This window comes from Hylobates moloch, unplaced genomic scaffold (genome assembly GCF_009828535.3).
Source record: "Hylobates moloch isolate HMO894 unplaced genomic scaffold, HMol_V3 SCAFFOLD_1, whole genome shotgun sequence".
NCBI classification, from domain to species: Eukaryota; Metazoa; Chordata; class Mammalia; order Primates; family Hylobatidae; genus Hylobates; species Hylobates moloch.
Window position 1 is genome coordinate 30257486 of NW_026652276.1, and position 14115 is coordinate 30271600.

The 14115-nt window shown below is 36.1% G+C and overlaps 1 protein-coding gene across 7 annotated transcripts in view; it reads left to right on the forward strand.

Annotated features, from left to right (window-relative positions):
• ERBB4 (erb-b2 receptor tyrosine kinase 4) overlaps positions 1 to 14115 on the forward strand; it is a 1173590-nt gene that overhangs the window by 793453 nt on the left and 366022 nt on the right. For all 7 annotated transcript variants that reach the window (XM_058438803.1, XM_032754659.2, XM_058438808.1 and 4 more), the window contains one exon: positions 7921 to 7986. In XM_058438803.1, the coding sequence (XP_058294786.1) occupies positions 7921 to 7986 (66 nt within the window). The remainder of the gene's footprint in view (positions 1 to 7920; positions 7987 to 14115) is intronic.

Here is a 14115-nt window from a genome sequence, read left to right on the forward strand (position 1 = left end):
ACAGAGCGAGACTCTGTCTTAAAAAAATAATAATAAATAATAATAATAATAATAATAATAATATATGCTCAGAAATACATTTGACATTGATTGGAACTAATTCTGTTCCACAGTAGGTGGAATTTCTATATTCTACTTTGTGCTAACAGCTATAAACAGTGATAATTAATGCTTTAAAAGTGCCTGGTTTGGATCAAATATTTGACAGTATAATATATAAAAGCTTTTAGTTTTTTAGGAAAAATTTCATGTTTTATTATTTTGAGTCATTTTATGTTATTAATGTATGACTTTTCCAAAAAGCATTAAGACCTTTTAATGTTATTTTCTTTGAAGTTCATTTCCATTGGTTTTAGTAGCCTAAAGCATTCTGAAGGCGTGTTGGAAGGAGCATAGAATATACAGAACAGTAATATCATAGACACTATTGAGCAGATCTTTCCACTCGGTGGGAAATAGAATGCATTTAGTATGTTCATGTTTATTTCATTTTTGGCATAATATGTATTAGGTTATTTCTAACTATTAGTCCTTGTTGCAATCACATGAGCTTGTACGTATAAGTGATAATCGACAATCTTAGATCTAAATGAATTGTCATCAATTTTTCTTTTAACTGTAAAATTGTGTTGATCTATCCATTCTACTTAAATCTATATGTAGAAACAGTTCTATACTCAGCCTGCAAATGAAGTAGCTGGTTGCTTCCATTTATGAGTTAAGAGATTTTGAAAAATGGCACTCTCATAGGTTTACCCACCCCAGCCTGCCCAGCCTTCTATTTATAGCTGTGGTTTCTACCGTTGTCATGTCCCCTCATAATTGATCTATGTTTCCAGAAGGCCTCAGGAAAAATAGAGATTTGCAAAGTAACTTTAGAATCTTCAAGCCTTTGCACAATTTTGTGTGCCAGATTAACTGGCCTGTCCATTAGCGATCTGTCTGAAATCCTGTCTGAGGTGATGCTGGAGAAGATACTTTGTGCTCTGGCAGTCACAAATTAGCAGGAGGGAGTTGAGCCCCTGAGGGAGGGGTAGATGGAAGCGCTGCAGACACTGCTGTGTATTTCACACTTCTGTTTGAAATTAATGTTGATCACATGAGGATATATGCTGTTCTAAAACTTTTGACTATAAATTGCTTGACTGAATATCGTGATGATGCTTACGAAAACATCAAGTTTAGCAATATAATTATTTGTTTTTCCTGTACAGTAATTGCTTGATATATTTTGACCTCATAACTCCTGATGTAATATACTGTAAGATGAAAAATCCCAACCAAAAATATTTTTAGTTTCATTTTTAACTTTATATTTTTTAGCAAGTAAGAATACCTCCCCATCTTTTTGTATCAAGATGTATAAAAGTTAAAAAGAAAAAAGAGCTTTCTTTTTTTTAAAGTAAAAAAGAAAGCTAACTTATACTTAGCTTTCAAATTAAGAGGCAGGAAAAAAGAAAAAAGAGCTTTCTTTTTTTTAAAAGTAAAAAAGAAAGCTAAGTTATACTTAGCTTTCAAATTAAGAGGCAGGATAGGAAAATTGAATTGAGACTGGAATAAAAAGTAAAGTCAATTCACGTAACAGAAGAGTGGATACCAGTAAACAGATGACAATGAGAACTGTCAGATTAGAACAAGTGGAAGTATTAACATCTGATAAAGAAGAGCAATTCCACATCATGGTAATGCCATTAATTCCTACTAATGTATCATTTGCTCAAATCATATTGAGACTTTACTATTATATGGGTGGTTTACAGTAAGTTAAATGTGAAAAACAAAGCTATATATATGTTTTAGTACTCCTGGAGAAAGATGCAATTTGATGGGAATGTGTCCACAAATCAGAGTAAACTCTAAGACATGAGAGACTGCTAGATTTTTACACTGCTTGTCTGAAAGTTTGGTTACCAAGCATCTGATCAGCTCTAACACTAAAGCATTGTCTCAAAATATGTCTATGATACTAACAGTTTGGAATTATATGCCAAGCCATTATCTCATATATACTTTTGTCATTTTGGAACCATCAACCTCAGAATCCCTGGAAGTGCTTTTTAAAAATAGGGATTCCTGTACCTCACCAGACTATAAAATCAGCATCTTGCACAAGCTACTAAATTGTCAACACTAACTTTTGGGAACCATGACTCAAAACCATTTTCTAACCTACAGGTCAAACTATGTCATTTTAATGTTCAAAGACCTTAGCCAGCTCTGTAATACCCATATAAACTCCATAATACACACACAGAGTAAACTCCAAACTGTTTAGAAGGCTTTCATGATACTTTGTAAGCTCACACTCCAGTCGCTATTACTCATGCAAACTATACTCAAAAAACCCTAAACTACTCATTATGGCCGCAAAGAGTTGTGCTCATCCATGCCTCTGTGTTATTGCTTAGGCTAGTTATTCAGCCTGAAATTCTCATTCCCTGCCCTTTACTGGTGGACAACCTAGATTGTTCAAGCAAAACTAAACTGCAGAGCCTTCTGCAATCCTCTCTCTCCGCTTTATACATACCTATATTTTAGCAAATATTATGGTCATAATAGTTACTTGCCCATTCCTCTGCCTATTTCCTGGACCCTAAAACCTCCTTGAGGACAGGATGGTGACATTGGTCTTTTTATCCCCCTCCCTGAACCCACACACACACCAAGAACAGGGACTGGTTTAGCATAGACTTTGCATCAGTGTTCTACTTTCCTATTTTGAATTATATGGTTATAAAAAAGGTATTATTCTCTCACCTCTTTCTCTAGCAAAAGTAGTTTTAAGAGGTCAAACCTGCCAGTTTTTAAAAGGAGTAAAAGAAAAATCCAGGGATATAACTGCATTGCCTTTAGCTAGAGGCGTTTTGAGAATATGATCTTTTATGGTTGCCAATGACTTCCTATTTTGTAACTTTTCAACGGTCCTGGCATATTACTTGCAGAAAGCATTACAGAGGTAGACATTGAATCCCACATTCAGGGCGTCACACAAACAAGCACAACTTCTAGATGAATTTGTGACTCTTAAAAATATAAATGCAGTTCATGGACTCTAGTTCCTAAAAAGGAATGCAAAGGCTACATTTTTCATAACATCCGCTGGACAAGCATAAAAGATGAACTTAGTCACATTTGCCAGCTTCCATGATGAATAATGCATTGTGAAAGCAGAGGGATTGCTTGTGAATTAAAATAATGGTGATGGGGAATAACCAGAACTTATTTTTATTTTATTTATTCATTTATTTTATTTTATTTTTTGAGACAGGGTCTGATCCGTCGCCCAGGCTGGAGTGCAGTGGAGCAATCGTGGCTCACTGCAACCTCCGCCTCCCAGGTTCCAGCGATCCTCCCACCTCAACCTCCAGAGTAGCTGGGACAGCAGGCGTGCGCCAACAAGCCTGTCTGATTTTTGCATTTTTTGTAGAGGTGGGATTTTGCCATGTTGCCTAAGCTGGTCTGGAACTCTTGGGCTCAAGCGATCAGCCCACCTCGGCCTCCCAAAGTGCTGGGATTATAGACATGTGCTACTGCACTAGGCTTAGCACTTACTCTAAGATATTTAAAAATAGTTAATAAAGTAACTGAAATGATTCTTTAAAATGTTGGTTTGTTTCTTATTTCATCTCTTTGAGCCAGAATAACAGGGCATACTAATTTGACTAATTCTCCTATCACCGAGCTATATGGAAATGTCAGATTCTTCGTTTTTAGTAAAGAAATGGACTATTTTCTCACATAGCTTTAAAAGAATTATAGCAGGCTGGGTGCGGTGGCTCACACCTGTAATCTCAGCACTTTGGGAGGCCAAGGCAGGCAGATCACCTGAGGTCAGGAGTTCAAGACCAGCCTGGCCAACAGGGTGAAACCCCGTCTCTACTAAAAAACACAAAAATTAGCCCAGTGTGGTGATGCATTCCTATAATCCCAGCTACTTGGGAGGCTAAGGCAGGAGAATCGCTTGAACCCAGGAGGTGGAAGCTGCAGTGAGCCGAAATTGTGCCATTGCACTCCAGCATGGGCAACACGAGCAAAACTCTGTCTCAAAAAAAAAAAAAAAAAAAAAAAACAAAAAAAAACCTCAGGCACAGTGGTTCATGCCTGTAATCCCAACACTTTGGTAGGCCTAGATGGGTGGATCATGAGGTCGGGAGTTCAAGACCAGCCTGGCCAAGATGGTGAAACCCCATCCCTACTAAAAATACAAAAACTAGCTGGGCGTATGGCAGGCACCTGTAATCCCAGCTACTCGGGAGGCTGAGGCAGAGAATTGCTTGAACCCAGGAGGCAGAGGTTGCAGTGAGCCAAGATTGCGCCACTGCACTCCAGCCTGTGCAACAGAGTGAGACTCTGTCTCAAAAAAAAAAAAAAAAAAAAAAAAAAGGATTCTTGCAATAATCAATGGGAAGAAACACGTACCAGGTTGAGACATGGAAGTGGGAAGATTTGGACAGCATTGGCAAAACCCCTTAACACTGCTCTCATTTACATATTCTAGCATCTGACTAATTCCTCTCTTTGTGGCCCCCATTTACAAAACACACACTGGGGAGAAGTAGTTTATAAAACTAATTCACACTAAATATGACAGACATATAAGATCTCTTTTTCACATGAAATCAGGACTTTTGGTGGGGCGTGGAGGCTCACACCTGTAATCCCAGCACTTTGGGAGGCCGAGGTGGGCGGATCATGAGGTCAGGAGATCGAGACCATCCTGGCTAACACAGTGAAACCCCGTCTCTACTAAAAATACAAAAAAAATTAGCCGGGCATAGTGGCAGGCACCTGTAGTCCCAGCTACAGCTACTCGGGAGGCTGAGGCAGGAGAATGGTGTGAACCCAGGAGGCGGAGCTTGCAGTGAGCCGAGGTCATGCCACTGCACTCCAGCCTGGGCGACAGAGCGAGACTCCATCTCAAAAAAAAAAAAAAAAAATCAGGACTTTTGAGGTTAGTGCCTGCCTGAGAACAGAGGGCAGGAAGAAAGTCCCAGTAAGACAGTAGGTTATCGTTAAAATATATATATATATATATATTTTCAGACAAACAAGGGACATATCGAAGCCTATACTTACACTCTTCACTGAAATGGTCTAGTGTGATCTCCTTTTAGATGTCACATGGACGAGTCATTGTTTAAGGAATGTAGCTGACTTCCAAGCCCCTGGGAATTAGACTGGGAATTATCTAGCTCCACCTGCTTTCATCCAACACTTCTTTCCTGGGCTAGGGGGCTGTTAAAAATTTAGATTTACTGGCTTTTTCTCTTATGAAATAATCAGGGATACATGGTTGGAAGGATGTAGAAGGGCATGCTTATAGGAAATTTTGTTTTTTTGTTTTTCTACACTAGACAGATAATTACCATGGGAACTTTTTCTATACTTCCCAATTATCTGCAAGAATCAAACTAAGGTTACAGGCATAAAAATGTAGTAAGTGCATTGATTCATAAATATCTCTAATCAGATATTTTGGTCAGATATTGTAGCATTTACTTAATTGCTAATTGGCAACATCTAGTGATAACACAAGTGCCATGTCTTGCACCATTTTGAAGAGTAAAGCTAAGGCTGAACTGAGTACTAGGACAGATTCCAAAAGTGTCAAGGCTCTAGAGAGAAAGTTAAATAAAGGTAGTCCAGGCTGAACAGCCATTTATGGGAGTACAGTCAATTCTAGATCCTCTAGTGCATTTGTCATAATAGAATTTTGAAATGTGTAGGTCAAGTGGAAATGGAAACTACCAACAAAATCTCATAATATCAAGTAGACAGTCAAGGTTAAATTATTTAAACTTGTTTTTTGTGTGTGTGGGTACTATATCACAGTTTCAAATAGGTGGGCCTTGCCATGATATCTTGTCAAGAACCATCAACAGTATTTCTATACAATATAAAAACATGCCTTTTTATATTGATTCTGAGAACAGATGTGTGGATGGAAAATTGGAATTTCAAGAATGAGAAGTTAAAAAGTTAATCGAGTAAGAGAAAAACATTGAGAATATAAAAATGTCTAATATGAATTTTGTTACTTAGCTCCTTCCTTTCCTTGTTCCTTCCTTCCTCCTTTCTTTGCTTTTTCTTTTCTTCTCTTCTATTTGCTTTTATCTTTTCTTTCTTTTTTTTTTTTTTCCAGTTAGGTAGTATTCTGGCCACAAAGAATAAGGCCAAATATTTTACAAGCCCCAAACGTAATTAAATAAATCATAGATTAAATGGTAGATTATCTTATGCTTCAACTATCTTCAATTAACAGACCACTTAATGGATCGATTTAGAGGACTATACCAAATCTAAGAAAACACATTAACATTAGCTACTTTCTCATAAAAAAGTTTGTACTCCAAAAAGTTTTCACTGCTTCCTATTTTGTCTCACAGTCCTTTCTAATTTCCGCTAGTATAAATCAATTTAGATTTATTAGCTTTGTACAAAAGAACTCCTGTAAGTTTTTAATAATAATTATCATTATCACTGATTAAAGTTATATTGTTCAGGCCAGATGGAGTCCTTTTCCTGTCAGCTACAATGAGCTTGCATTATGTTGTTATAATGTGTTTGGCTCTAAATAAACAGATGGCAGAGTGACAGGATATTATACACTGGTGATGTCAGCGGCAATACTTCACAAATAGAATTGCTTTAAATAAACTCTGTTGTAGCAAAGATTCCCGTACTTTTAAGATGACTGGAATTGAACCTAAGTATTTTATTAACTTGGAAATAGTACACTTTACTTTCTCAAAGGTAGACAATCTGAACGGTCTGAGATTCAGCCAGCGAAAGTGTCTGTTGAATCTGTATCTTAACCGTGTACTCATTTAACAGAATAGGCTCACTTAGGCAGTTTCATTGGAGGTGGGAAAACACTCCAGGTTGTAAGAACTTTCTGGTTGAGGAATTAAAAACTTGAATCAAGGAAAGATGGGAGCATCTGATCAGATGTTATTTGATGATATTTATAATATAGTTAACTTTGCTAAACACTTTAAATGGGAGAATCCTATTAACAATTAATATTAGACAATTGACAATGTTTAATAAGAAGCATTTAAGGAAATGTCATAGAAAACATTTCTGTTTATGGAAAAGTTTTAAGCTTTAATAGATTCTTAACATCTATATTTTATTCTAAAAATGTGTCATGTGCCCACAGAAATTTAGAGTGAATCTATGAAATTCAGAAATAAGATTCAAAGGAAGTCGTTTTTGTATGACTTCTTCCAGCTAATATTCTTTACTTTCAGTCCCGATGGGAATTTCTCTGTGGGACAACTATGTTTGTTGAGGCAAATACCTATGGTAGAAGAAGATGCCACTATAGAAGATTAAGGCTTATATTTGAAAATGCAAATAATGTTAATAAACATTTTAGAAGTATATATTAAAAGAATTGAAATTAAGCTTTCAAAAATATAGCTTAAATGCATGATTTTACCATTTGTTCTGATGATTTTTCATGTGTTTGTAAAAATATATTCTTGTTCTCATAGATTTCAACTTATTTTTAACTATTGCTTTTTAATATATGTTGCTCTCAGTAAGATGTGATATCTGGAAATTATATCAAGTAGAATAGATCAATAGAATAATAATGCTCAACAGTGAAAGTGAAACGTAATAAATATAATTATTTGCTTTTGATTTTCTGAGAAAATTCACAAATTTATTTATTTTATTTTCCTATAAAATTATAAGAGGATTTGAATACCAGGAGGTTGTACTTTAGTTTCACAGATATTTGACATTCAGGTTTTCCTACTGAAGTGGGCATTTTATGGGCTATGTTTCAGCTCTAGTATGACATAAAAATCCTCATAAAGGAGCAGGAGTATTTCCTTTAAGGAGTTACTCCTAGTTAAGGAGTGAAAGATTATAACATGCATGTCCTTTTTCCCTTTTCCTGTTCTGCAGGTGGACGTTGCCATAAGTCCTGTACTGGCCGTTGCTGGGGACCCACAGAAAATCATTGCCAGACTTGTAAGTGTTCATCAGTGAGAGCACACAGGTTTGATGTGGTCAGGGAATTTTAATGATTGGTCCATTTCATGTCTCTGGTCATCTAAAACATGAAATGAGGTATTGCCTCCTTGTGGTTGATTTGCTTTGGGCCAAGAAAACTACCCAATTTTCATTGCTTTCAAATGAAAATTAATATATAATTGATTCTTAGGTTTCTTCGTAGTTTCTAGATTAATGATCTCAACAGCACAGCTGTGATGATATTAGCTATAACTTTAGAGTTTGTACATCACTAGAAGTGGGAAATCCAATGTGTACAAAATAGTAACTCAATTTCAGGTTAACTGGGTCTCTCAGTCCTTTCACTAACTAGTTATTTCACTATTCATTCATTACAAAAGGAGAGGAATGAAAAAAGAAAGGGTACTCTGTACCCACTGTATTTTTCCAGGCACTGTTCCAGGCACAGGGATACAAACTTTTATGAATTATGGAAATAGTCACTATTGTTGACAGTGACTATTGCCCTTAGTTTATGATGTTTCTTGGATTAGTCATTAACTAAAGAAAATATGAAGCTATCATCATTGCTAAGACATATAGTAACAAAGCATACTAAATATAAAGACAAATAGCTAGTTTTTTTCAGCATTCTTAATGTCGTTTAGTACTCAAACAAGCACTGAACTTTCATGAAACTTAAGAATAAATGATTTCTTTTTTTTTATTATACTTTAGGTTTTAGGGTACATGTGCACAATGTGCAGGTTTGTTACATATGTGTCCATGTGCCATGTTGGTTTGCTGCACCCATTAACTCGTCATTTATCATTAGGTATATCTCCTAGTGATTTCTTTAAAAATGAAAAATAAAATGTCCTATACAAGTAGTAAACACTCATTCTTCCTGCTGCAATAAAAATGACTGAAATATGATATGGAAAAAATATAGTGACAAGTTGACATATATTTCTTTGTTAGCATAGATGATACAGAAAATATTAAAGATTCAAACATACAAATATTACACTCTTTGATGAAAGTTTGCAGATTTCTAATTTGTCTGAGTTCACATTTGTCTAGTTCTATTTGCTAGATTCTGTTTCAATAAAGAAATATAAAAGGATTATTTTATTGTGAACCACCAAAAAATACAACTATAGGAAAAATATTTTCAATGATAAATGATTTCTTAAATTTATTAATTTTAATTCATGGTCATTCTCATATCCAAAATTCATGAAATAGAAAAGATTATAAGGTAAAATAGTATCTTCCCACGTGGGTCCCACCTTTTTCCCTCAGCTATCCATAGGCAACAAATATTATTTGCTATTTTGGTGTATTTTTCCAAAAATAATTTATGCATACCCAAGGAAGTATGTATATAAGCACTCACCCCATTTTCATTCAAATATTAGCATGTTTTGCATGTTGTACTACAACTTGATTTCTTCAACCCATGCATGTGTATGAATTATTTGTAGTATTAATTTCTAGAGGTGAATTTGTAGGGTCATGTACATGTGGATTTGGAAATCGGTAGAGAACAGCACAGCGGAGATCTTGTTTTCTATAGAGGTTGGAACAATTAGTTCTACTGAGAGCGATGTGCATAAATGCCTATTTCCCTCCCTATTCTTTGGACAAAGTAGTTCATTAGGGAATTTTTGGATCTTTGTCAAAGGGTTAGATGAAAAATAGTCAGTGTAGATTTAAATTAACTTATTTAATAGAAACAATGTTTTATGGCAGGAATGTATTGACAAGAATCTTAAACAGGCTTTTAAATAAGATGAGATTATTGCGTGAAATTCATTCACAACATTTGGAGATATTCTTTTAATAGCAAAGAAGTGGAGGCTAAGTTGCATCCCAGTGCTGGTCTGACACTCATGTGACCATTTGTAGGAAGTCAAGTTCTCTACAATAAGGAAAAATCTGCAACACTTTGTGATGAAGTGACAAGTAACCAAAGAGACTGTAAAAGTGCTAGATATCCACTGGTCATTACATGGCAGAAAAAAACTTCCGAGGTATCAAAATTAAGAATGAGTTTTTACTCACTCATCTACTTATTTTATTTATTCACTTATTTATTTTACAGAGGGGTCAAAGAGGCTTCTGCAAAAGCTCCTTGTTGTGGCTGAGCCACTCTGGCGGGCCTGGCCACACCCTGTCTCAGGCCCATGGGGTTCAGCTGGTACTGTTGAGGGGCTCACCATAGATCTGAGGGAGGAAGGAGCTTAGATTTGGGAAACACTGGGGTGGATCCCTCTTCTGTTGAGTAGGGGCACTTAAGACACCCTGCTGTTGTGTTGTTCCTGCAGTGCTAGATCCCAAAGCAAAATTACTTCCTTCCAGCACCTTTCAGATTTCTCCTTTGGTTGCCTCTTGCGTTACTTTCAGGGTTTATAGTTGAATTAAACAGGTGGGAAGAAAAAGGTCTCTGCCATCTTTTCTACACCAGAAGTCTCATACAGTATATTCAATAACACTATTAATTAAAATTAATACTATTACAATTAAAATAATTACTTTATTAATTTCATCTGTGTCTTATTTATGTGTATTTTTACAGATTACAAAATGCAGTGTATAGATTATAGGTATAGATTTTACAGTCATTCCTCCATATCACTGGTTTCCACATGGCAAATTCAACCAACTGCAGATCACAAATACTTGGAAAAAAACAATTAAAATAATAAACAATTAAAAATAATACAAATAAAAAACAATACATAATATCTATTTACATAGCATTTACATTGTATTGTGCATTATAAGTAATATAGAGATGATTTAAAGTATGCAGGATGATGTGTGTAGTTTATACTCAAATATTATATGCTATTTCATATAAGGGAAGTGAACATCTATGGAGTTTGGTATTTATGGGGGTCCTGGAACCAATTTCCTGCAGAAGCCAAGAAAGACTCTGTGTATACGTATTATATATTATATATACATAGACGGTGAATACTTATTCTCAGATTGAGGTGTATGAGTAAAAAATGTGAAAATCACTGTATTAGGGTAGAAAGTGAAAACAACATATATGGGTTTTCCCTAACTTTGAAATTTTCCTTCAATTTATACAGCGCTAAAAATTCTGAACCTTTTAATTTATTTTAGTAGATCTGCTTATGTTGGCTAAATTTTACAAAAGTTATAATTTCCACCAACATCTCTTATTTTTATAATAGACCACTTTCAGGATAATTGCCAAGCAGACACGTGGCCTTCTCCGAACAATACCCCCTTCTAGATGGTCAGCCCCAGTAGGCATGTTTGTTTTATGGGACACTTTACCCTTTACTTAACAGGGCAGTGTTTATCAACCAGAAGTGATTTTTGCCCCACAGGGGACATTTGGTAATTTGGGTTGTCACATCATGGAGGAGGGGTGGGAGGGATCATCTTCTGGCACGGGTAAGGTAGAGACCAGAGGTGATGCCCTAAAATGCACAGGAAAGCCTCTCCTACCCCTATCCAAAAAAAGCATTAGTCAGTACAAATAAAAATGTTAATAGTACTGAGGGTTGAGAAATCTTGTAATATGGGTGGATAATTGACTAGCCTGGGCCAGTCAAATTCTCTCTTCAGAGAATTTAGATTTGAGATCCAGAAGTGCTGGTTACACTACCTTAGAAACTTGAACCTGAAGAGATGTTAAAGCTAACTGAGGTTTCCATTTTTGAACTATGTATGTTAATGAGAAGCAGAAAGGAACAGTCCTCAAAGACACTAAAGAATAAAGCAGCCATACAAAGAGTTGAGGAAAGGAAGAATAATTTTTGACAATGTTTACCTCCTAGTTCTCTGGGTTTCATGAGGTCCAGCTACACTTCTGTCCTTAGGTTCCATAAGAAACACGATGTTCTTCTAGTATATTTGAATGGAGGGTTTTTTGTTTGTTTGTTTGTTTGTTTTTTTGAGACAGAGTCTCGCTCTGTCACCCAGGCTGGAGTGCAGTGGTGCGATCTCGGCTCAGTGCAACCTCCGCCTCCCGGGTTCAAGCAATTCTCCTGCCTCAGCCTCACAAGTAGCTGGGATTACAGGCATGTGCCACCATGCCTGGGTAATTTTTTGTACTTTTATTAGATATGGGGTTTCGCCATGTTGGCCAGGCTGGTCTCAAACTCCTGACCTCAGGTGATCCACTTGCCTCGGCCTCCCAAAGTGCTAGGATTACAGGTGTGAGCCAGTGCACCCAGCCTGAATGGAGTTTTCTCACTTGCTACCAAATACAGGTGGGAGGAAGTCTTGACTAAGAAAATAATCAAGTTATAATTCATGTATCAAATCATCAGACATGAAATTACTTAATTCAGCTAATTTTTCAGCATAGAAGCTATCCTTACTATAATCTAAAATTGGCTTAACGGCCACTGTGCTTACTCCACAAAGCCTACCAAATTTAAACTCAACAAATACATGGACCTAATAAACAAGTACAAATTTTATTTTATTTTATATTATTTTTCTTTAGAGACAGTGTTTCTGTTGATAGTGATGGGGTGTCTCTTTGTTGCCCAGACTGTTCTCAAACTCCTGGCTTCAAGCAGTCCTGTCTTCTTGGCCTTCCAAAGTGCTGGGATTACAGGTGTGAGCCACCACACCGGCCAAATGCTAGAATAGTATACAAGTTAACATAGAACTTTATTAAATATTTCCATTTAAAAAATTCATTTTCCCAATATTCCTGTGAGTTAAAGAGGGCAGTTACATTAACCCCATTTTACAATTGCGGAAATATAAGCAGAGGAAATGCTTAAAGGGTTAAATTTACACAGCTAATACCTGGATTTTAACCTAAGTGTTCTTAATCTAAGGACAACTGTTTCCTGGATACAGTATCTTGTAGCACAGTTTAGTAGTCGAGGAAGCTGGACTTGAAATTAGCCAAAAGATACAAATCCCAGTTGTTTCCACTTGCTATCATGGGAAAATGACTTCATCTTTCAAAATATCATTACCACATCTATAAAATGGAGATAATTATACTTACCTAAGGGTTTTTTTTTTTTTTTTTTCTGGCGGTGGAGGGTGGGGGTCACAGTGAAATTCAACAATGCAGTTGAAGCACTTAAATAATTTTTAGCATATCCAAAACCCAATCAATAATAGCCGATATGATATTAAACTAGAAAGGATACTGTTAGAAAACTTATTCCAATTGAAATCTGAATGAATGAATATGGAAGGCAAACTCCTATAGGCCAGTTCCACCTTGTGAAGTCTACTGACACCTGGTGGCTGGGACATGGAAGAGCAAAAGCCCTGGAGTGGGGTTGGAGGCTGCCTGTCCTTGACATTCATTCCTGTCCTCCTCTCTCTCTCTTAGTCTGAGCTACTTGAAAGCGAAATTACTTATCCATATTTAAAGAGCCCAGCATCCTGAGGCAAAAAGTATTTTGGAACTATCAAAAATATACTTATTGTAAGATCACAATTTTAGAATTTAGGTTGTATTTTTTTGACAATTAGATCTCAGGAGAGATTCCATAACAATATGAGACCTCCAGAGACCCCATACAGTTGTAACACACATGATTCATTTTTTTAAAGTCAGTTATTTTAGGCTTTCTCTAGATTTCCAGTGACCCTTCTGTTATTTAGAACATAATATTTACTCTTAGGTCCACTAAAGATACACTTACATCTGACCCTGACTTAACTTTTAAAAAATCAGAAAACATGCTATGTAAGTTTTTGACAATATTCTGCTTTTGTGGATTGACTATATAAAAGTACATTTTAGAGGCCGAAAGACATAATCATATGTTATTTACAAATGACCTATTTCCCTATGACTAAAATAAATTCACTTTAGTGAAGGCTTTTCTGGAAGTATTCAACTTCATGATTTACCAAATATTTCCTTATTTTTTATGGCTAAATTATTCTTTGAGACTTTCCATACATTGGGGAAAAGAGAAAAAAGTATTAAAAAGCCCCACACCTCAGCTAAGGAAACTGAAGTGAAGCATGTATTTCATTGACTACACCTTATCAGTGCTGACATCTTCCCACAGGTGTCTCCTAGCAAATGTGCTGGGAGTTATCCTCTTTGTCACTAAATGGTGAGAAGCCACGCTAAAGACAAATGGCCCAGGCTCTGGGAGAACAAGTTCATGAAAA